We start from the raw sequence: 23,702 nt of genomic DNA, 5'->3' as shown, positions 1-23,702 counted from the left end.
ATATTTAAGGATCTGGTGACTTCTGTTTCAGTATATCTGAGGAAGTGTGCATGCACACGAAAGCTCATACCAAGAACAAACTCAGTTGGTCTCTAAGGTGCTACTGGAAAAAAATTTCTATTTTGTTTCGACCAAAAATCACGTTATAGGATTCACAAAGTACAACAGCATTCATATCTATAAAGCCATATTAACAACATTAACAAAACAGCAACAAAACTAAGTGTTGAATTTGTACACCTCCACCATGACTCATAAACTTTTAATCCATTCAATGCATCAAAATACACCTGTACCCAATGCTCCTCAATGAGCTACATTCCTTTTAATTAGCAGCAAGGGGTCCTGTGTTACTGTCATGAGTGTGCCAGAAGTAAATCACACTGTGCAAGTTGAGAGTTACCTCTATATTGGCAAAAACACGATTGACATGGGAGTGTCAGGCCTAAAGAGCCCAGCAACTCATCTCCAGTAGGGCTTGCCCCCATGAAGCATTTACTGAGATTGAAGGACCCTGCCTCCCCACAGCTGCCTAAGTCCCCTCCTCTCTAGGTTCCCCCCCCAAGCAATCATATACTGCGCCTGTGTGAAGTCAACCTCTCCTTCGCCCTTTTCATGCCTCTTCCGGTTCTGGGAGGGCTTGTTGCAGCAGGAGGGAGAGACACCTGTGCCTCTTCACCAGCTGGACTCATCTCTGCCTCTTGGCCACCGTCCTCTCCTGCTTCAGCTTCTGCTTCTGGACTTCTGTCTGCCAGACTCTTCCTGCTCACTAAGCCCCGCAACCTCTTCAGCTTCCAACTCCTCTTCCCCACCTTCTCCCTCTGACCACCCATCGTTGTCCCACCACCAATCCCTGGGCTCTGAGCCTTCTCTGCTTGGGGGGTCCCCAGATGATTGCTCCCACCATTCCTCAGTGTCCAACCAGTCTGTGACAGTTACAGGTATAACTGAAAAGGCCTTGTACCGAGTCGGGCCATTCATTCATTGGGTTTGGCACCATTGTTTTGACAAACATTGGCTCTCCAACATCACTGGTGGAAACCTGGCAGTCTCCTACCCTTTTAACTGGGAAACTGGGGCTCCTGCGCCGGCACTTACCACACTTCTTTCCAGCTCCCGTTCTTTCTCCCTCTCCCTCTCTTTCTCTCGCTCTCGCTCCCTTTCACGCTCCTTCTCCTCCCGGGCCTTCTGCTCAGCCTCCCTGCGCACCTTCTCCACAAGATCTGCCCGCTTCTTGGCCAGCTTGGAGCCGTCCAGTGGTACAAAGTAGAGATCAGTCCGTGAGCAGGAGTTGAAGCCACGGTCCAGGTGTTTGTTGAACCTGTGGAAGGGAAGAAGGAAGAAGGCGTCAACGCCCAAATAAAATGGAGAAGGGGGGGGAGAGGCCAAAAGTGGTGAGGAAAAACTGAGAAATATGCATTCAAAGGAAAATAGCACGTATATATAGCCATACCTCGGAAGTCAAACGGAATCCAAATCAAGGCTTCTGATTGGCTGCAGGAAGATCCTGCAGCCAATCGGAAGCCGTGGAAGCCCCATCGGATGTTTGGCTTCCAAAAATAGTTCGCAAACTGGAAAAGCCACTTCTGGGTTTGTGGAGTTTGGGAGCCAAAACGTTCGAGGACTAAGCTGTTTGAAAACCAAGGTATGACTGTATCTGAATCCTCTAAAACCCAGGAAGGGCTTCAGGGCTGGGGGTGGGGTGGGGGGCAAATGCCTCTCTAGCTAGCCTCTTGGTATTCTTCCCTAAGCCATTCTGTCTCCCCAGACTATGCCCCTCACAGACCCTGCTCCCTAATTTCTCAAGCAAAAAAAAACATGAATTCTCCAATCTGTGTGAATTAGGTCAATGAAGCCAATAGGCAGAATTCTCCCTCTCTCTTTTGTTGTTGCATAATTTATCCTGTTTCCACTAGTGTTGGTGGGGGATGAGGAAATCAAGTAATGTTGCGGGGCACTAGTGAAGATTGCGCACCCACTTGATCCACAAGTCCAATTCTGGCTTCTGAGATTTTCCAAGGAGCACCCTACAACCCGGAGGCACAGGAAAGTCTTTGGGGCACATTTCCCAGGCACATTTCCAGGTTTTTAATACAGTCGAACCTTCGAAGTCGAATGGAAATCCGTGTTCCGGAAGTCCGTTTGACTTCCAAAACGTTCGGAAACCAAAGTGTGGCTTCTGATTGGCTGCAGGAAGCTCCTGCAGCCAATCTGAAGCCGGGGAAGCCCTGTCGGATGTTTGGGTTCCAAAGAACGTTTGCAAACCGGAACACTCACTTCTGGGTCTGCGGCATTCAGGAGCCAAAATGTCCGAGTACCAAGGCGTTTGGTATCCAAGGTACGGCTGTATTTCATTGAAACGAAATGGTCCCAAGCTACTTAAAGTGAAAATATGTAGGCATTATTCTATCCAGCTGCTTTGTAAGAAGAAGGCAGGGCAGGCAACCACTTTTGGCCATTGAGAGCAAAGCCACCAGCAGAAGGTGGCTGAGGTGCTGCGCTTGGATTGGCGGTTCACAAGCGAAGCTGGCTCAGTGACGGAACTTCTTTTATTTCGCGCTCCGAGATTCCCCATCCCTTCCCGCCCATGCTTACCCCATCTCTCCCCCTTTCCTCTCCCTTCTGCCCTGTCCCTGGCTCCTTTTCCTTCCTCACCTCGCGGACTGGCTGGCATGGCTTGCCACGTCCACCACCTTGGGGGCTGGCGAGGGGCTCCGGACGGGGGGCATCGGACTCTCCGGGGGCTCGTATTCCTCGGAAGGCTCTTGCTTGATCTGCGCGGCGCTGAGGGGCAGCGGGGGCAAGGGAGGGGGAGGGGCCGGCATGCCCCCCACAGCTGGGGGGGCCACGGGGGCTGGCGAGGGGGCCTTGTAGCCCCCACCTGCCGGGGAAGAGGCCAGCCTGTATCCTGGTGGGGTGGCTGCGCGGAATGAGGACACTGAGGAAGAGGAGGAGGAGGAGGAAGGAGGGGAGCCTGGCTTGTAGGGGGCCGGGGGTTGGAAGGTGGGGGATGGAGAGGCCGTCCGCTTCCCATAAGAGGTCACTGAGGGGGGCCCCGCTGGGGGCGACGCCGTCTTGTAGGGTGCTGCTGAGGCGGAGGCCATGGTGGTGATGACGGTGGAGAGGGTGACAGTGGCGGAGGTAACCGGAGGCCCGGCTCCGTGGGCAGGCGAAGGCGGTGGTGGCGGTGGGAATGTGTAGGCCGCGGTGTTTTGCCCCTGGGGGTGGCTGCAGACTCCCGGGTACGTTCCCTGGGGTGCAGAGGAGGAGGAAGAGGAGGAGGTGGTGGAAGAAGAAGAAGAAGAGGCAGAGGACGAGGAAGAAGAGGCGGAAGAGGAAGACGCAGAGGGGGCCTGGCTGTACGTGGCATGGCCGTGGGGCGGGTAGAGGCGGAGGCCATAGGCGGCATGGGACGGGTGGTGTGGGCCTGGTTCCAATGGGTGGGGGTACCCTCCAGGGGCCTGGGGGGCTGCTGCAGCTGCAGCCGGTCCCCCTGCGCCACTGCCGTGGCTGTGGTGCTGGTGCTGCTGCTGGTGCAGGGCAGCCTGGCCTGGGAAGGCGGCCGGAGGGTGTGAGCCGGCGTTGCCCAGGGGGCGGCTATAGGGCGGCGGCCCTTGGCTCCACACTGGCTGGGAGGGCATGGAGGGCTGGGTGTACTTGGGGGGCTGGCTGGCAACGGAGAGGCTGCTGGGCTGAGGGAAGGAGTGGCCGTAGGAGGAGCTGTAGCTGGGGAGGGCCTGGGAAGGGGGTGGCAGCGCGTACTGGGCGGCCGAAGAGCTGGGCGGGGGCGGTGCAGGGGCGTAGGGGTAGCGGGAAGGGACGGGCGACTTGTCCTGGCCCATCCCATGGGGGGGAGGCAGGTGCCCGCCCAGCGCTTGCCCCGCCACCCCCGGGGAGCTGGAGGCGACCGACATATTGTTGAGGGGCCTCAGAGCGGGTGGCGGGGGCAGATTGGCAAGGACGTGGGGGAAAGCGGCTGCGGAGGAAGGGAGCACTGAGGGGGAGTTGTTTGGAGGGGTTTTCTGAGGGGGCAGGCCCCCCGCCACCGGAGCCAAGGAAATGGGGGTTGTCGGGGGTGGGTTGTGCTTGGTGCCAAGGGCTTGCTCTCGCCCGCCTGGTGCCGGGAGGCCTGGCCCTGCGCTGACTGCTTTGGGCCCCATCTGGACCACGTTGGCGCCAGAATAGAGGGAGACATGGGTTGTGCAGGAGGAGGAGGTAGAGGAGGAAGGCGAGGATGAGGATGAAGAGGAATTTGCAGACAGAGTGGGAGGCGGTGGGGCTTGGGCCTGGAAAATCCTTGAGGCCTGGGCTTCAAGTTGCGGCTGGTAACTGCCGGCGGGGCCCGGAGGATGAATGTCCCCTGCCAGGCTGAAGTTTGGCTCTGGTGGGCGAGCTAGGCCCTCTGCCAGGGGGGCAGGAGAGGGGCTCTGGGGGAAGAGTGGGGGGTGGTGGTAGGAGCGGGCCGGCCCCTGGGACAGCACTGAGGAGGAGTCAGAGTCGTTCTCCACGCTGCCGGGGCTGTAGACGCTGGGCGAGGTGCTCCGGTTGTCCTGGTCGATGTCACGAGGGTCGCTGCTTGTCTCATCGTTGAAGCTGTGGCCATCGAGGCTGTCAACGTCCGAGGGGGACTGAGGCCTTGGCAGCTCCTGGAGCGGGGAGATGAGGCAGAGGTTAAGCAGAGGGTCTCACACGGGGGGGGGGGGGGTCCTAGAGGGAGAATTTGGGTGCACAGCAAAAAAAAAGGAGTGCTGCAGGGGCTCTCCGGGGGTAGTATGCCTTGCTAACTCAAGAAGAACCTGCAGCCATTATGGCTTGGTGAGTTCCCAGGTATGGAAGCACCTGAGCCAAGTAGCTGGACCTAGCACAGGTGAGCACAGGGAAGGCAGGAACAGCCTTAGAAGGACCTGGGACAGGACCCCTCAGGAGGTATTTGGGGCACGCAGGGAGAGGAGGCCTGTGGCCAGGGAAACCCCACCTCAGTTTTAGTTTTCTTTGGGGCATTGGTGTCCTCTCCTTCGCTTTCCGAGATCTCCTCTGGGCGGCTTTGCTTGCTTCCTTTAGGGGCCATGGACTCTTCCACACGACCCTTCTGCAAGGCAAAGAGAGGCCCGGTTAGAAATTTCTTCCCCAAGTTTTTCAGTGTACGGAGGTGGTTTTTGTTTTTTGCCTTCTATTAACTGTGGAAAATGTAATGTAACACAATGTGCATGCTAGACTAGCTGTAACTACTTCCTGTACTAGTCCAAGGAATGATCCCATCGTTCAAAGTTCGGGAAGGCATTGTGAGGCTATGGAGCCGATCATATTTTGTTACTTGATGAGAGAACACAGGTCAAGTGATTACATAGAATTGTAGAGTTGGAAAGGACCCTGAAGATATGCAGCTGTCCCATATGGGAATCGAACCTGCAGCCTTGGCATTATCAGCACCACACTCCAACCAACTGAGCTATCCATGTTTGCGAGAGTGAAGATAATGCAAATTAACAAGTGGACAATAATTGCTCCAAAGGGGAAGCACTCTGGGATGCATAGCTGAGTGCTGCAAAGCATTTGCTCTCGGGAGCAATAATTGTTCAGTTGTTAATTTTTATCGTTCTTACTTGGACACAGTGTTTGATACTGAGCATAGCACTGTGAGGCTTTTCCATCCAGGAGGAAGAAGAGATGGATAGATAGATAGATAGATAGATAGATAGATAGATAGATAGATAGAGGGGGTGTGTGCTAAAGAATCAGTTGCTGGGTAAAAAAACTTCACTCAAAAGGATTTGTTGAACGGCAACTATTTTAACAATCTAATTGGTTTTGGGGAGAAATTTCTAAACTAGCTTATTTTTTAAAATGATTTTTTTCATTGAGACTTTCAAAAAGGTTAAGGAAACAAAATCATAATAACAAGGCCACACAAACCCCAACAAAATTACAACAAAGGTGAATTAAATAAAAGGTAAACATTCATCATTGCCTGTTCTAATTTTCCTGACTCTTTTCATGGGGTCATGACAGTGCAGCATAAGAGTTTCAGAGATGCTGTCTTACTGGTCTCAGATACCATGTGCCATGGATGTTAAGATTTCCACAAACTTGCATTTCCCGTTGGTGCATTTGGGTAGAACATCTTGCTTCTACCGCACATAAAAATCGAAACTGGGGACTATCTGGTGCAGCTCAAATAAGTGTGTTACTGCCACTTCCAATTCTTGAGCTGCAAAGGTGTTGTTTGACACACACAAGCTATGACGTCCTACCTTGGACGTTTGCCGAGATTTCTCAGCTTTGCCATCACTGCTGGAAGTGCTGACGCCACCTGGAGAGGCTCGGCCCCGCGTCCTGAGCTCCTCTCGGGGCCCTGGAGTCTCCTTCTTCCTACCACTCCGCATCGACATCTGCAGAGAAAATTAACGGAGAGACAAGAGGCTTCTTTCAATAGTCCTGTTAAAGTGCCTCCTGCTTATCCCAAGCTGGTGCCAATCCCCACCCTGTTCTGACAGTGTTTCTCAGGGTTGAATTGCACCACCGCTTTGATGCGTGGAACTGTCAAAGTGATAGGTTCCCCCCTCCCCCCGCCGATTATATTTTATTAAGTTTCAACATTTTTAACATATACAATCAAAGCACAATTTCGTCTTTTCGCTTTGTCGACTTCCCACCTTGTTTTCCATGGAGTTGTTGTTCCTCCCCTTCTGCTGCACCCTATCTTCCATCTATTAAATCATAACCACAATTATAATCTAATTACATCTGTTGGTTCATAGCTCAAATCCTGCTCGTGAGTTCCATCATGCTATAATATTTCTTTAAGTACCCCGAAAAAGCCATCCATTCTTCCATAAAACACTCATCATTAGGTTCTCTTCGTTTTGCTGTTAATTTTGCCAGTTCTGCCTAGTCCATTATCTTACTTATCCATTAATAAATCTGCAGTTTCCACACTGTGTTTCAGGGAACTCTGATGTTCCTTGGAGGCTTGACAAGGATGTGGACTTCAACAATGGTGCACAAACGTTCCTGAAAGGCACTCTTGTGTTACTGCTGCTCTTCCTTCTGCAAGGGGTTGCTGTACATAAATGACCCAGGTGCATCATAAGTGAAGATTCATGAGGCCCAACAAACCTGACCAGACCCTGTGTGAATTGAATGTACACCCTAGAACACGGGTAGCCAATGAGGTGCTCCCCAGATCATGCTGGATCACAGCTCCCAACATCTCTGACCAATGGCCAAGTTGACTGGGATTGATGGGAGTCCGAGTCCAGCAACATCTTAGAATGTTTTCTCCCAAGAATTCTAAAGCAGGCAAGTTATCAAGGTGAGATGTTTGGATGTTTGATGGCCTCTGCACTAAAGCTTCCATTCAATATTTGGTGGACCTCAATCTTAATCAGCAGAGGCTGACAGTTTGGGGAACACAGTTATTTCACTGAAGGACGCTTGTAATAGGGGATTGTAATGGGGGATTAAAAAGAACACTCTTTCCTCCCAAGAGTGATTAGTTAAATTTAGTTTATTGATTTGTTAATAATCCAGCTTTACTTTTCATATATTGAAAACACACCTATCTTGAGGGTTGTTGTTTTTATGTTAGACACTGCTTTATTTAGAATTGAATCATTTAATTTCTAAATTAAAAGGCAGACAATTTATCAACTGAAACAATTTAACACCCAAATTCCCCCCTTTTTTTGCTTCTTTTCTTCCTCTAAACCGCACCTTCCCAGGGATGTACACCATCCCATCTGGATGGCGTAAAAAAAAGTTTAGGTTACACACATCAGTCACAGGTATGTTGCTGCTGCTCAGCCCAGTTTTGGGAGTTGTCCTCCCTCTTTGCTTGGATGAACTCCTCCATCATCTGCAGGAACGTGGATGGCCTGCATCAATTCCACGGTGGTGGTATGGGGAAATTATCCATCACCCAGGTGTAAATGGTCCACAAGTGACCAGCTCCCCTGCTATTTACAGGTGAAACTCGAAAAATTAGAATATCGTGGAAAGGTTTATTTCTTTCAGTAATTCAACTTAAAAGGTGAAACTAATATATGAGATAGACTCATGACATGCAAAGTGAGATATGTCAAGCCTTTATTTGTTACAATTCTGATGATTATGGCGTACAGCTGATGAGAACCCCAAATTAACAATTTCAGCTTTGGGGTTTTCATCAGCTGTACGCCATAATCATCACAATTATAACAAGCAAAGGCTTGACATATCTCACTTTGCATGTCATGAGTCTATCCCATATATTAAACTCCAGTAGCTAATGAAAACAATTGCTTACATAAATGGACTTTTCCACGATATTCTAATTTTTCGAGTTTCACCTGTATGTCCATGAACCCTTAAGCATTTCCAATGTCCTCAAAAGTCTTCGCTGCAGACCCCCTTCTAAATTTATTCTACCTCACTGCCCAAAACAACTTGGATGGCTTTAAAAGGAGCTGAGGCAAATTCATGGAGGGTAAGGCTTCTAGCTATGATGGCTTTGCAGCAATACCGGAGAGATCCTGAGTCACTCCCCCTCTCTACCCGCCCCCCCCCCCAGTATTTCCTTCCTTGGCACTTACGGAGTCTTTATTCTGTCGAGTCTTCATTCTTTTGGATGTAGGGTCCCCATTCTCCTTTGTCCGGGTGGATGAAAACATTAACTTTTATACAGTCCACCACACAACTATTCCTTGGGAGACTGAGGTGTGAGCCTCAAGGGGTAACACAATCTCTGCTCTTCCGGAAAAGGGCAGGGAGAACTTTGTCCAAGGATGCTAGGCTCCCAACAATTCCTAAAACAAGAGAATTTTGGTTAGTGGGAAGAATTAAGAGCCCTGGAAATTCTGTGTGTGTGTGTGTGTGCGTGTGTGTGTGTGTGTCATAGCTAGAGATTTGTTCATTCCTTGATTTATACCCCTCCATCTTTCCTATGAGCTCAAGGTGGCGAACATAACTTCTCCTCCTCCCCATTCTATCCCCATAACAACCCTGTGAGGTAGGTTAGGCTGAGAGGCAGTGGCAGGCCCAAAGTCACCCAGTGAGCTTCGCAGCTGAGGGGGGATTTGAACCCTGGTCTTCCAGGGCCTCATCCAGCACTCTGGGGAAACCCAGCCAGATGGGAGGAGTATGTATGTATGTATGTATGTATGTATGTGTGTATAAATAAATTATTATTATTATTATTATTGCATATTGCCCCTTAACCTCAGTTCCTTTCAGTGAATCCACAGTTACAATTTAAAACACAACAAATTGCACTAAGCATTTCAGAGCAGCAGAGAAAAATGAGTCTATGCTTTTCATTTTGTTCATTTATAGACTACTTCCCCCAAAACTGGCAAGAACAACATAAAAATATGAAATCATTTATTGCCACAAAATACAATAAAACGTTGGCACTACGACTGCTTATTGTTGTTCCTGAATTATTATACTGTTGCTCTTATTTATCTCTTATATCCTTTTATAGAATCATGGAATCATGGGTTATTTTAAGCGCCTTATAAAACTTAACTCCCCCACCAAATTGCGCTGATAAATTATAGTCAAGAAAATGTATATTACACGACTCCCAAAAGTAAATCAAGTCACTGGGCTTTGACCAGAAAATGCAGACATCTATTTATTTTAATGTTACTTAAGAAATTGCATATGGTTGACGACCATTTCACATGGAGGGTCCGTTCTTGGCCCCCGTACGTGTCAGTGGAGCATGTATAAGTTCATCCTGTCCTGTTACACCACGCCACAGCCCGTTGCACACTTTTAGTGACATGTTTTGTGACATTTTCGGTCACTTCCAGGCTTGGCTCTGTGTGTGTGTGCATGTTTCAGACGTGTGCTAATAGGTCATCCCCTGTCTACCACTTTCACTGTAGTAAAACCTCTAGGCGGTTTACAAGAAATATTGAAAGCATCAATAAAAACATTTTTTAATTTAAAATGAACAGCATATGAGATTAAAACACATCCATTTCCCTGCATCTGGATTTCTGCCTCTTTTCTGACTCCCGTTACCCTTCTAGGGCCATTGCGATCTGGTTTGTGTCCAGACATGAGCCATGTGGGGTGCCATTTTACATGGTAAAGTCATTTATTAGGAGCACAGCTTACATGGCTTGGGCTAACTCCAACCACGTCGGCTCATGTTAATGTTGTGGCTCAAAGGCTGTGTTAGAAACTCAAAGCTAGGTGCTAAATGACTCCTTAAACCAGGGTTACAATTGCCTAAACAGAATGTCTAGTTGCCATTTTGGGGCCAGACGGATTGGAAGTCGTATTTTTCAATACAACTTTTTGGTTCCTGAAATCCGTTCTGATTGTGCAGATAAAATATCACAGATAGAATTCCAAAGGATGTGTTACTAGTGTGTGAAAATAGGCAAGATCCTATTATTACCCACCCCCATCATTCAGCCGGGACACTGAGGTCCAGCTCCGAGGGACTTCTGGCAGTTCCCTCACTTCAAGAAGTGAGGTTACAGGGAACCAGGCAGAGGGCCTTCTCGGTTGTGGCACCCGCCCTGTGGAATGCCCTCCCATCAGATGTCAAGGAAAGAAACAACTACAGTGTTTCCTTGACTACAGTTACAGATGCTTCAGGTTACAGACTCTGCTAACCCAGAAATACTACCTTGGGTTAAGAACTTTGCTTCAGGATGAGAACAGAAATTGTGTGGCGGCAGCAGGAGGCCACATTAGCTAAAGTGGTACCTCAGGTTAAGAACAGTTTCAGGTTAAGAACGGACCTCCAGAACGAATTACCGGGTAAGTTCTTAACCCGAGGTACCACTGTATCTGACTTTTAGAAGACGTCTGAAGGCAGCCTTGTTTTTAATGCTTGATGTTTTATCGTGTTTTTAATATTCTGTTGGGAGCAGCCTAGAGTGGCTGGGTATAATAATAATAATAATAATTATTATTATTATTATTATTATTATTATTATTATTATTATTATCTGTCCAAACAGGCCAAATGACACTTTAAATCCAGGTTACGACTGCCACAACAATGGAGTGTCTATTCGCCAGGGGGTTGGGCTAAATGACCTTTGGGGTTTCCTTCCAACACTACAATTCTACAATTCTATGATCTCAACCACATTGCTTGACTGTAGCTTGCTCTTACAGCAATTCACTTGTCCCAGTATGCAGGAGGGAGAAGCAAACACACATAGTAGAAATGGAAATGGTATAACTATGGACTAAGGCAGAGGTTTTTTAACTGTGGTCGCTAACCTGGAGGCCAGAAAAACCCACATAGCCGCAATTGGACTCTCACCAGTGGCAAAACACACCTGGCTCATTTCCAACACTGAGCAGCACCAGTGAAGCTTTCAGAAGCTCCCTGTCTCATTGCCACTTCCTTCCACAGAAAAATGCCCCATGTCGGCACTGACTGGCATCTCCGCAAATGTGGATTTGTTAGGATACATAGCTGCTTCTGCGTCCGTCCCCCCAGGTTTTCACTTCAAAATGGTTCTCTAATCAAAGATCCCCCCCCCCCAAGTTTTAGGTATAAGACAATGCCCGCAACATCAGCACCATGCAGACAGAAGCCTCCTTCGTATCAGCAGAACTTAAGTTTCTGTTCCTTGCTTTCTGCCTCCTCCTCATGCCTGGAAATCCCTCCTATCTCACCCACCCATCTCATGTTGTTGTTGCTTTTTTATCCCATGAGGTATGTTGGTGGTGCTGTTGTCTAAACCACTGAGCCTCTTGGGCATGCCGATCAGAAGGTTGGCGGTTCGAATCCCTGCAACGGGGTGAGCTTCCGTTGCTCGGTCCCAGCTCCTGCCAACCTAGCAGCTCGAAAGCACGCCAGAGCAAGTAGATAAATAGGTACCGCTCTGGCGGGAAGGTAAACGGCGTTTCCGTGCACTCTGGTTTCCGTCATGGTGTTTCGTTGTGCCAGAAGCGATTTAGGCATGCTGGCCTCATGACCATGTCTGCGGACAAATGCCGCCTCCCTCGGCCTGAAAGCAAGATGAGCGCCACAACCCCATAGTCACCTTTGACTGGACCTAACCTTCCAGGGGGCCTTTACCTTTACCCCACCTCTCCTCCAAGGAGCTTAGGGTGGCACACATGAGACCATTTACGGCGAAAAGTGGTCTGTAAATATGAGAAAGTAAATAAATAAAAACACATGTTCCTCCCCCTCCCATGTTGATCCTCACAGCAACCCTGTGAGGTAGGTTAGATTGAGAGTAGCTGTGAATGGCCCAAGGTCACCCAGTGAGCTTCATAGGTAGAGATTTTAACCCTGGTGCCCCAGCTCCTAATCCAAACATGAACCAGAACACTGTACAGTATAAGGGAACTTTTTCATTTTACCCATACTGTATTACCCTGGTTCCCCAAGCAACATGACCTCTCCCTCCCCTCCCTTTCCCACTGTCAAAATATAGATTTTAAGCTCTTAGGGGCAGGGACTTTTTTCCTGTTTATGTAACTATAAAAAGAGTCATGTGCCTTGATGGAATCGTAATGACAACACTAAAGTCAGAGAAACTGCAGTTTAAGACACCTGGGGAACTTATCCTCCATACAATTCCACAATCTTAGTTTAATTCTTATCATTCTATGTCACAGTAACAGAATTCAGAATTGATGGATGCTATTCCAATTTCTGCCATTTCCCTAGAAATTTTAAAAAGGAAAGTATTGTTCATTTAACCTGTATTCTTTATTATTGGGCCCCTAACATTTACAGCACAGAACAATCCAGTAGAAATAGGGCATTCTCTTCTGCAAGTCCCATTGAAGTGAATGGGATACATGTTAGAATATAGCACTGCTCTTGCACAGCTCCTGAATGTTCCCTTTCATGCGAGATGCACAGGAGAATTTCATGAAGGAATGAGTTTAAATGCGTACATATTGCTATTCAGTGTCCTGGAGACGCACTCAAGCAAATTTGTGGGTGGGAAGGAGGTACCAATTTCTCACTTATTTCAAAAAATCTATAAACCGCTTGATTGTAAGAAAACAAAACACTAGAGTTATTTACAAAAAAAGGATAAAACATTACAATTATCAATAAGAAGAATTAACTACCATAATTTAAGAATGTTGAAAGGGTAAAATAACAAGAAACAGATTCTTCATTTAAAATCTAATGTTAGGCTGAATACCCCTACTTGGGAGTAATTTCCATTGAAAACAATACGACTTGCTTCTAAGCAAGCATCCTTAGGCTTGTGCTGTAAAAAAATATTAGGATCAGTTTGCATCATGCAGAGTTCTTGAGAGATGAAAATGTAACAGATATTCTGGGTTGCAGAACAGTTAGCAGCTCCCAACGGTGTTTAGCAGTATTCCCCTTTTCACACAGAAAACATTCACACTCAGAAATTAATGCTAAGCAAGAAAATGTGTTTCATGTTACACTAAGCTCGCTTTGAGCTATTTTGGAAGGTCACGGTCTATTTCCTACAACATACAGAACAATGTGAGAAACTCACGATATATAAGCTAGGTGTCAAATGGCTCCTTGAACCAAGGTTGCAGTCGCCAAAATGGAATGTCTTAAGTTGCCACTTTGGGGCAAGAAGGCTTTCCATTTCTATACCGACTTATATTTTAAAAAAAACAATGGTTTACAACACATTGAAACATCAAATAAAATAATCCATAATAAAACAAAATCAAGCTTCAAGGAAAATATTTCAGGTCCCTCTCTTAAGTGACATTTTGCTTTCCCCAGTCACCAACCTGGCATCCAGAGATCTCCACGTGGTCACAATTGGACCTGCACCAGTCGCAAAACAGGCCTGGCTAATTTCGAACACTGCTAGGATGAAACAGGGACCTCTTGATCTGCAGTCAAATGGCGTACCGTGCCTCCAGACAGTCACATGGAAAACTTACCAGGCCCTTTCCCGAAGTTGGTAGGCCAACAGACCACTTCTAACCACAGAAAAATCTCCTGGGTGCTAGCATTTCAAAATATGTAGGCACATCAAGGAACCCATCCTGCTAGCGAAAACCAGTGCAAAACCTCATAGAATCATAGAGTTGCAAGAGACCACAAGGGCCATCCAGTCCAACCCCCTGCCAAGCAGGAAACACCATCAAAGCATTCTTGACAGATGGCTGTCAAGCCTCTGCTTAAAGACCTCTAAAGAAGGAGACTCCACCACACTCCTTGGTAGCAAATTCCACTGCCAAACAGCTCTCACTGTCAGGAAGTTCTTCCTAATGTTTAGGTGGAATCTTCTTTCTTGTAGTTTGAATCCATTGCCCCGTGTCCGCTTCTCTGGAGCAGCAGAAAACAACCTTTCACCTTCCTCTATATGACATCCTTTATTTGAACATGGCTATCATATCACCCCTTAACCTTCTCTTCTCCAGGCTAAACATACCCAGCTCCCTAAGCCGTTCCTCCTATTAGTGCAATTGGTTCTTCCCCTTTCTTCCTCTCCCATCTCCCCAGATCCACTCTGGAGGTTCAGAAAAACATGGAACCATCTCCTTTGTGCGGCACTGAATTCCACCCAGATAATCCCTCTCTATCATACCCTTTCGTAGCACATGTAATATGGCTATAGTGGCCTGAAACATTGCTACCTTTTGGAGTCCCTGGGGAACATTACCTTTCTATAGGTCTGTAACCAACCTGTAGTTTAGCAGAACCATGTGTATGACCTACATTCACACACCCACACACCCCATAGCCTGAGGGCCACACCTTGGGAAACCACTGGCATGCCCACAGCCAGGAATACTATGGCAGAAGTTCGGGAGCTGATTGTGTGTGGGCAGAGAGCATCATGTCAGTATGAATAAGCATGTGTGAATGAGTCAACACCGATGAAACAACACGGAGAGGTTTTGTGTCACCTCCCATTGCCTTGAAGACAATTCGGCAGAGTCACATTCTGTTGTGAGTTGCCCGGTGCTGGGTAATTAGGTGTCACACACAAACACACGCACACACGCGTCAATCTGCCATCAGTTACAGCCTCACACACTGCAATGACAATGTGCATGCATTCAGTGTGGCAAGGAATAACGCCACGCATCTCTGAAACCTGAATCGTCACTTTGCGGCTACTGCCTTCACACCTGGTAACGCATAAAATAAATAAATACATATTTTATGTATTCAAACGGGGCTGTATACCTCTGCCTTCCTCAAACTTGGCCCTCCAGAGGTTTGCAACGCCAACTCTCACCAGTCCCAGCAAGTGCCGCTGTGCTTGACTGGTGGCTAATGGGAGTTGTAGTCCAAAACATGTGGAGAGGCCCGGACAGGGAAGGGCTTAGCTTGAACCTATAGAACTGGAACGAGCTGCAAAGCTGGTAGGAGTAACAAAATATAACTCCAAATAGTGATAAGGAAGACACTGTGGGCGGGACACACCTTCACAGTTTCTGGGTCCCATTTATCCACTCTGCCCAAAGCAGAGCGAAAGGACAATCCAGCATTTCACAAACTGCTCTTGGTCTTATTACAAGAAAGCAATTGGACAGGTTTTTGCAGCTTCAAACGGCAAACAAAGGGGGGGTGGGGATGGAAAGAGACCCAATGCCTTTCCCAATCCACCCACCTAGAAAGGCTTTGAAGGATGTTAGTAGATCTAGGCACCAACCCAGAAATCTCCAAGCATGGTGTCTTCACACAGCCAATGGGACCCTACCACCAAGTCATACGATGTACTGCGATTTACACAGCTGGGACACAGATCTTATCGAATGCAAAGAGTCAGGGAAGCTTCCGAGTCCAAAATTGCACATGAGACTGATGGAGCCACGCTGACAAACAAGGGGGCTGCTCACTTCACATCTAATGCGTGTGTGCATATGTGGTGGGAGTGATTTAAAGTGCCAAAGCATAATAATAATAATAATAATAATAATAATAATAATAATAATAATTTAGTACTCATACCCTGACCATCTGGGTTGCCCCAGCCACTCTGTGGGGCAAGGGTATTGAACCTTCACCCTCCCCAATCCATCCCCAGAAGTCCCTCCCCCCCCCACTGGATTCCAGTACTTTTTCTTCTCACTGGAAGAAAAAAAAATAGGCAGGGCAAGAGAAAAACGAGCTGCAGAGAGAGAGAGTGAGTGGAGAAGTTCAGCCTCACCTCCCATGTGACCCTTTGGTGTTCTAAATTACACTTCCGCCAATCGTCATCTTATACAAGATTCAGGCAAATCTGTGTTTAAAAACATTCCCAAGAAACTTTGGTGCAGCGGGAGTGGCCAAGAGTAATGAAAGATGAGTGAGGAGCAAGTAAAAACTACTCACTAAGTCACTAGCTTTCACGCTCTGTTCTCTAGAAATCAAGACTGGCACAATTTCTGAGCTCCCAAGCTAACCACAGCAGACCACACGCCTATTGGGGCCCACCAGGAGACCTTCCCAACCCCATCCCTGTTTTTGCAATCCCCAAAGCAAAAGAATCCAAGCAACAACAACAGCAACAAAAGGTTTCTCAACTTAGTGGGCTCCCATACATGGCTCTTTGGCTGTGTTCAGCTTGTTGGATCACCAGTTGTGCAGGCCTGATATAAATTAAACTGAAGACCCATGTTATGTTTGGGTCTTTGGAGAAGAAGTGGCTGAACCAAGTGATTCTGGGTCTTTCTGAGACCCGGGTTTCTGAGGTTTTGGGGGGCTCCCTTTAGTGAAGCCCCTCGATTCCTGCACTCCATTCTATGCCCTTCACCCAAGAAGTGCATCACTGTAATAAAGTATAATGAACACAACTCAAAGGACAGCCTGTCCGACACAGGCTGCAGAAGTCCTGTCAGTTTAACTAGCCCAAACTGGCCACATTCTGACAAGTCATTTTGTACATTCACATAGACACAAACAACTAAGAACAGCTGCCATGCTCCTGTTTCCCTTCTGGAAACAGTCTACCATTAAGATGGAGTTTCAAGCACACTCTATAGCAGTGGTAGCCAATGGGGCTCCCTCCACATTCTGTTGGACTCCAACTCCCATCAGCCCCAGTCAGCGTGACCAGGGATGATAGGAGTTGTAGTCCATCGTCAACTTAGCAATATCACATTTGCTACCCTTGTTCTATGACAAATCACAGGTTTGTGAAACAGCGAAACTAAATAAAATGATTCTACATCTACAGGAAAACATATTCTCCCTCTCTCAGCTGTGTCTTTCCCTGCCATTTCGTCAAGCTCGGTGGCCAATATGAACCTTAACCTGTGTTCAGATCTTTAGGGGAGAGGTTCTGTTCCAATTTCTATTGCCTTATTCTTTCTTAATTTTAAAACGTTTCCTTTAAACTTCTCAAAATATGTTTCAGACAAGTTGGGGGTGTCCAAATTTCCACTCGCGCTGCGAAGCTCGCGGGCTAAACTTAGGAAAGCAATGACGTCTGAGTCTAATTTGCCTCCCAGGGTTCTTGGGTTTAACACCCTGAGCACCTTGAAGGAAGGACAGGATTCAATGTCATAAATGCAATGAATAAATAAAATAAATAAAATATATCACAACTGTTTTCCCCCCTTGTCTAATGTATAGGTTGTATGCCACATTCTTTTTATAATAGTTTTATGAGATGGTTGTTAATTTTAAAAGCTGTGACTTTGAACGTTTCCTTGTGAGATGTCTTGAGGGTTCCTCTGGGACTATAAGGCGGGATAAAAATGTTAATAATTTTAAAAATGCCATTATGGTGCTACTTTCCTTCAAAGGGGCACATTATTTTACATTTCAGCATCGAAAATGCTACTCGGCGGCTATAAGATCTCCTCCCCATTCATTCCCTAACTATCAGAAGTAAAATGGAAGGAAATGTGGGTAAATCCAAGACACACCTCTGAACGGAGAGTCATTTCTGAAGTTAACAGGCTGACAGACATAACATTATTTTTATTTAAAATAATAAGAAGTTTCACAATGATATTACAGTGTGTTTTTCTAGCACTGGTCTCAGTTGCGGGGGTGGGGTGGGGGAGATAGGCAAATCCTGTGACATCTATTTCCAACTCAATTTCTGTGGAATCCCTTTTCCACAAAGAAATGTGGTTACTAGAATGCAGTAGAACCAACCACAAATGCATATTGTTCTGAAATGGCAAGATAACCTGGAAGACAGAAGAATTACCAACGATTGAAGAATGGCAGATGAAAATGATGGACTATACGGAGCTCGCTGAGATGACCGGGAAACTTTGTGACCAGAGGGATGACGCGGTGGAAGAAGATTGGAAGAAATTTTAAATTGTATTTAAAAAATTATTGTATGATTGAGTATTAGATATAACTAGGAATAGAAGGCTAGACTGTAGATTTAGAGTAAGGTTAAGTGTTTAAGTTAGATGAATAGGAGTTAAGAAAAATAGTTAAGAGTATATAATTAGGTAATTATTAAAGTAAATAAGATTTGGTAAGATGTTTAGAAATTACTAAAGATGATAGACAAGGAACGCGGGAAGAGGAGATAGAAGGAAGTCTATTTACAATGTGAGGGATAAATATTAGATATAAGTTATATTTTTATGTTTCTGTTTTTGTTGTTGTTATGTATGTATTTGTGCATTATTTTTTTCTGTTTTATAAAACTTAATAAATATATTTTTCTTTTAAAAAAAATGAAATGGCAAGATAATAATGGCCAAGCCCAATGGAAGCTCAGCCTTCTGCATGGGCATCAGTTAAGCCAGAGGTAGGCAGACGAAGGCTCCATCTTCTCTGGAGCTGTTTACCCAACCCCCAACCCCGGCCCCGGAACAATGCAAAAAGTCCTGATACAGTGTCAAAGAAATACTGATACGGTCCATAGATCTTATACAGATTACACCTGAACTGTCCCATTGGCATTATTATTTTAATATCCACAATACATGGAATCAGGCCGTTGATCTATTGCAGGGGTCAGCAAACTTTTTCAGCAGGGGGCCGGTTAACTGTCCCTTAGACCTTGAGGGGGCCCGGAACTATATTTTTTTGGGGGGGGGAATGAACGAATTCCTATGCCCCACAAATAACCCAGAGATGCATTTTAAATAAAAGGACACATTCCACTCATGTAAAAACACGCTGATTCCTGGACCGTCCACAGGCCGGATTTAGGAGGCGATTGGGCCGCATCCGGCCCCCAGGCCTTAGTTTGGGGACCCCTGATCTATTGCATCAGGCCATGAAGCTACCTAGCTCAGCAACACTATCGATGGCTATTTTAAGGTCTAGGTGCTTTACAATGGAGGTGACAGTGACTGAACCTGAGGCCTTGTATATAACAAAGCAATGTTTTGCTTCAAATCCATCACTTCTGCTCGCTAATAGAAACGTAGGAAGCTGTCTTGTATGAAGTCAAGACAACAGTCCATCTAGGTTATTACTGTCTACACTCTGGGGTTTGACAGGATTTTTTTTCCCTAGTCCCACCTGGAGAAACTAGAGATTGAAAATAGGTACTTCTGCATCTCTACCGCTGAGTCCTTCCCCTAATACAGCCAAGAAAGCATAACAGTGACTCCAATGATAACATGTTTCCCAGTATTATTAAAACAAAGCAGACTAAGGCCAGGCCAGATGATGCCCATCTTTTAAAAATTACAGTACTAGATATCAAGTGATGCTCATTGTCATCTCTCCACAGAAGCGTTCCTGGTAGAGCAATTGAGCCATGGAAACTGTCCAGTGACAGGGAAAGAAGAAATATCCGCTATGTATATCCATGGAGCTCCTGAATTGGAATAAATTCAGTGGGTCATCTTGCCTAACCCTGAGGTTGCATCCCCACGTATCCAACGGGTTGCTATTTTTTCCGTGAAACAACTCCAACCACAGCACCAAAACACCTAGAGAGATCTCTGTCCGTTTCCTGTTTTCCTGTGATTCCTCCCTATTTCCATCATTCCATCCCCGCTCCCATGTTCCCTAAAATGATTCCATGACATTACTGCAAGGATGGGATAGCAATAACAGCAAGAAGAAGAAGAAGATATAAGGAGGAATAGGGAATAAGGGGAAACAATTTCTCCTAGTGCCCACTCTTATTCACCCACCCATATATACATATACATATACACAATATTGCACACATATACTGTACACACAGAGACATCCAGCAAGAGAGAAAGCAGGAGAGAGAGCACAACGGTATTAGAAAAAAGCACACCAACTGACAAGATACTTTAACTTAGTAGAAGATGTGCCTCTCCCAGCCATGGCTGGTTGTCAAGACTGGTCCTATTTTGCGTGGCATTTGAAGAAGCTCAGGGGACCCAGAATGCAAGGGGGGGGGGGGAGACGGATGGCCGTATTCAGAGTACTGTAGTCCCATAGAAATTATTGGACATGACTAACTCAGACTCATTAATTTCAATGGATTGCAACCTTGAGTGATTTCTGGACTATACGGACTAAGAAAAGTGGGAGGTCTCTTCTTTGCAGTCTTGTGGATGTGTCTGTAGGACAACTGGGGAAGAAACACCTAGAGCAGTAGCTTCCATCTTGCCTACTGATGTAAGCTCTCTCTCTCCCCTCCCCCCCAGGTACTGAGCCAGGAAGCCTAATGTTCAAATTCTGCCTCATCTTGGAATTCACTAGGTAGCCTTAGGCAAGACACTACCGCCTCATCCATCACCTCCCACCTCCAATTTGAAAAGCAAGAAAAGCGGCCTACTTTGCTGGGCTGTTGTCTGTGAAGTGCTATAGCGCCTCAGAGCTGTTAAGTATTATTACAGAGTTGAGAAGGCGCCTCCTATCACTGGGCTCTCTCGCTAGGTGCATGACATACTGGGGGTTGGCTCTGGAGAGAAGCAGCATCTCCTTAATGTTCTACTGGATTGCGGCCTTTCAGGGTGCCTGTTCTATGAAATGTGAAACCTTCTTCCAAGAGGAGAGATTGAGAAGTCGTCCTGCTGTCACTTAAAAGACTGAAAAGAAGCCACCTTCCACAGAAAAGACCACTGGCTTGGGAGGTGCTGTGGTCTCGCCTGTGCATTCCAGTCTCCACTCATTTGCACAAATAAGTGAAATGTGTGGTAAGGTTTTTACAAGACCCATCTACTCCGTGGAGGTTGTGAAGGCACCCTCCTTGTCACTCCCCACCCATGAGTAGCACTACTAGACTATAACTCTCCAGAAGGACACACTGGAATGTCAGGCTCTTGGCTCTCTGGCTGAGCTGCAGGAATCTGTTCTAGGAGGTCTAGTGGAGCTTCTAGATATGAGGGGGTCTCCTATGGCAGACTGCAGCTTGGGTGAAGGGGCAGAATTAAGCTTGGGGGCAGATGTATGTTCTCTTTGGGGTTCTCCTTGAGGTTCTGCAGCATCAAGGGGTTACTCTGCCCGGGGTTCTAGGCGTTTTCCTCTGTCAGGCCCCACGGATCTGGCGCAGGGAGTGGACTTGTTCCACGGGGCTCCACCGTGGAGTTGGCCATCTCTGCTTCGGTAAGGTTTCTTAGGGGCTCCCTAAAAGATCTCTTCCGCAGAGCCAGCGCTCTTATGGGGACGGGAGTCGCCAAGAGCTTGGGCAGTAGTGTGTGTTTGTGCGCGCTCGGGTGCCTTTTAAACCACGACGTCCCGGGCTAGGGTGGGTGGGGGTACATTCTCTCCTGCGCGTGGGGCTCCTGTCGCCCGATCCCCCCAGCTTTCTGACAACCCCCTTCCCTACTTCGCGCCCACCAGCGCCTCCTCCGAGTCGTCCTCCTCCCCGCAACCATCCTCCTCTACAGAGAGAGAATGAGAAGAGATGGCCAGGCGCCCGCCCGCCAGCCCGCCGTCCCACCTCCCTCGCCCCAGAGCGCACGATCGGTGTAGAATGGATGCCGAGCAGATGAGAGAGATGGGGCTCCCGGGTTCCTCGCACTTACCGGGCTCCGGCAGCGAGGTCGAATGAAGGGGGGAACGAAGGAGAAGGAGGCGCAGGAGAGGCTCGGAGAGCCAGCTGTAGCAGCGGCGGCAGCTGCACAACTCCGTCTTCCCCTCCCTCCCTCCTCCTCTTCCTTTTTCTCCCCGGGACTTCAAAGATGGGGGAGCGGGAAAACAGGATCGCCCCCCCCCCGCCGTACCTCCAGCCTCCGAGTGGCGTCTGTCGGCGGCGCCCCCCCCCCCCCGCCTCCGGGTTCAGGCGCCGCCGCCCGTGCCTGCGCGCTCGCCCATCGCAGCGCCCGCCCGCCGCCTGCCGCCTTGGCCACCTCCCATTTCCGAAGAGCCCAGTACGCACAAGCAGCCCCCTCCCCTCTCTCTCTCCCTCTCCCCCACCCCTCTCTTTCCAACAACACCCTCTCCCTCTCCGCGCAAGAGCGCATCGATTGCACCCGCCGCTCGCCAGCAGGGGGGAAAAACTGTTTGCGCCTTAAAGCAAAACGATGGCGAGGGCGCAGGAGTCGGGACATGTTATATAACGCTTTTTAAAAAGGCAAGGCGGTGGGGCTGGAGGGGAAAGGGGGCTGTGTGAGCAAAGGCGAGATCGCGGGAGAGAAATGGAGGCGGACGGGTGCAGGGGGACGGGGTGCCCAAGGATACGAGGCCTTCTCGGCCTTCGCCCCCCATTGCGCGCAGTATTGACTCACACAGGGGTGCCAACTTGAATAAAATATTGGGGGGGGCAGGTAAGTCCCGCCCCACATAATCGATCACTTGACACGGCGCGCGCACACTATTTGGATGACAGTAGCCATCAACTTGGGGGGCCAGCCCCCTTCAATATTTTATTAGGGTTGGGTGAAGGTACCTCGGCCCCTATGAACTGGCTCCTATGGACCCACATGTTTTGGCGCTGAATACTGTGCCGGAGTGGGTGGGTGTCGCACCGAGGCTACCCAGATCCGTGAAAGTTTCGCTGGGGAGGAAATCCCACTGGGCTGCAGAACGTTTGCTGCCAAGGCTCTGCAAGATGTCTATAGGATCGGGGCTGCGTAAAGCTCGCGAGCGGCACCTTTCCGCTTTTCACGGACGGCTCCATCTCTCCCTTCCACAGCATACGTGCAAATCTGGGAGGATGGGGGGTAGTGGTGGTTTTCAAGGGAGACCCCTTAAAATGAGAACGAGAAGGGAGTTCGGAAGAGAACGACAAAATGGGGAAGAATATTAATCTGTCTCCGGCTACAGACGTTCCGAAATGGCTGTGGTTAGAGTTGAGGTCTTCCTGGCTGCCTCCCCCTCCTTCCCAAGCCCCCTGCCCCCAACGCTTCCCCCTCCTCCTTTCTCTTCCCAGCTTTCCTGCCATTTCTCCTCCCCTCTCAATCCCCAGTACAAAGGAATGGGAGATGCCTGGAGCTTTTTTTGGCAAGGCAAGACTCAGGAGCAACAGAATCTAGGAGGGGGGGGGGAGGAAGGAAGAGACGGATCGGATCCCGTAGGAACTGGATTCCGAGCAAACACTGTGCTCTGGAAAAAAGGCAAGGACGTGGGAAGGAGTCTCTGCAGAAGCAGTGATGGCTGGCACCACGGAGGAGGCGGGCACACGGCGTGAAGTGTAATAAACTCAGCCAGTTCAAGGATGCATTCAGAAGTGCCACTAATGCCTCTGATCCCCACCCTAAGATTTGGCAGTTCTTGTCATCTAAAAGGGTTTTGGACATTCAAGGCTGCCAGCTATGGGAGCTTACTCTTTTGCTGCCCTGGGTGAAAATTAAATTGAATCACTTCTTTCTCAAAGAGCTTTCAGGAGTGTGGCCCCTTTTCCATGCAACCAAATGGAACCTGAAGGGAAACGGCTGCAACCAGCAAGACCTTTGCGGAAGGAGCACAATCATCCCTTCTTCAGATGTTCCTT

The 23,702-nt window shown here is 47.9% G+C and overlaps 1 protein-coding gene across 3 annotated transcripts in view; it reads right to left on the bottom strand.

The window, feature by feature from the left end:
• ATN1 (atrophin 1) overlaps nucleotides 1–22,110 on the bottom strand; it is a 28,274-nt gene extending 6,164 nt beyond the window's left edge. Inside the window, exons 1-7 of one of the 3 annotated variants that reach the window (XM_033172888.1) lie at nucleotides 21,994–22,110; nucleotides 8,571–8,783; nucleotides 6,654–6,707; nucleotides 6,252–6,389; nucleotides 4,976–5,089; nucleotides 2,656–4,646; nucleotides 1,099–1,321 (exon numbers count right to left, since the gene is read on the bottom strand). In XM_033172888.1, the coding sequence (XP_033028779.1) occupies nucleotides 1,099–1,321; nucleotides 2,656–4,646; nucleotides 4,976–5,089; nucleotides 6,252–6,389; nucleotides 6,654–6,707; nucleotides 8,571–8,648 (2,598 nt within the window). In that variant the 5' untranslated portion in view covers nucleotides 8,649–8,783; nucleotides 21,994–22,110. Of the gene's footprint in view, nucleotides 1–1,098; nucleotides 1,322–2,655; nucleotides 4,647–4,975; nucleotides 5,090–6,251; nucleotides 6,390–6,653; nucleotides 6,708–8,570; nucleotides 8,784–21,795; nucleotides 21,953–21,993 lie in introns of those variants that run through there. The other 2 variants (XM_033172887.1, XM_033172889.1) reach the window with 2 other exon arrangements.
• Between the last annotated feature and the right edge of the window lie 1,592 nt (nucleotides 22,111–23,702).

Source organism: Lacerta agilis, chromosome 16, assembly GCF_009819535.1.
Source record: "Lacerta agilis isolate rLacAgi1 chromosome 16, rLacAgi1.pri, whole genome shotgun sequence".
In the NCBI taxonomy this organism is placed as follows: Eukaryota; Metazoa; Chordata; class Lepidosauria; order Squamata; family Lacertidae; genus Lacerta; species Lacerta agilis.
Note: the sequence above shows the minus strand (reverse complement) of the source record. Positions and strands in the feature narration are given on the sequence as shown.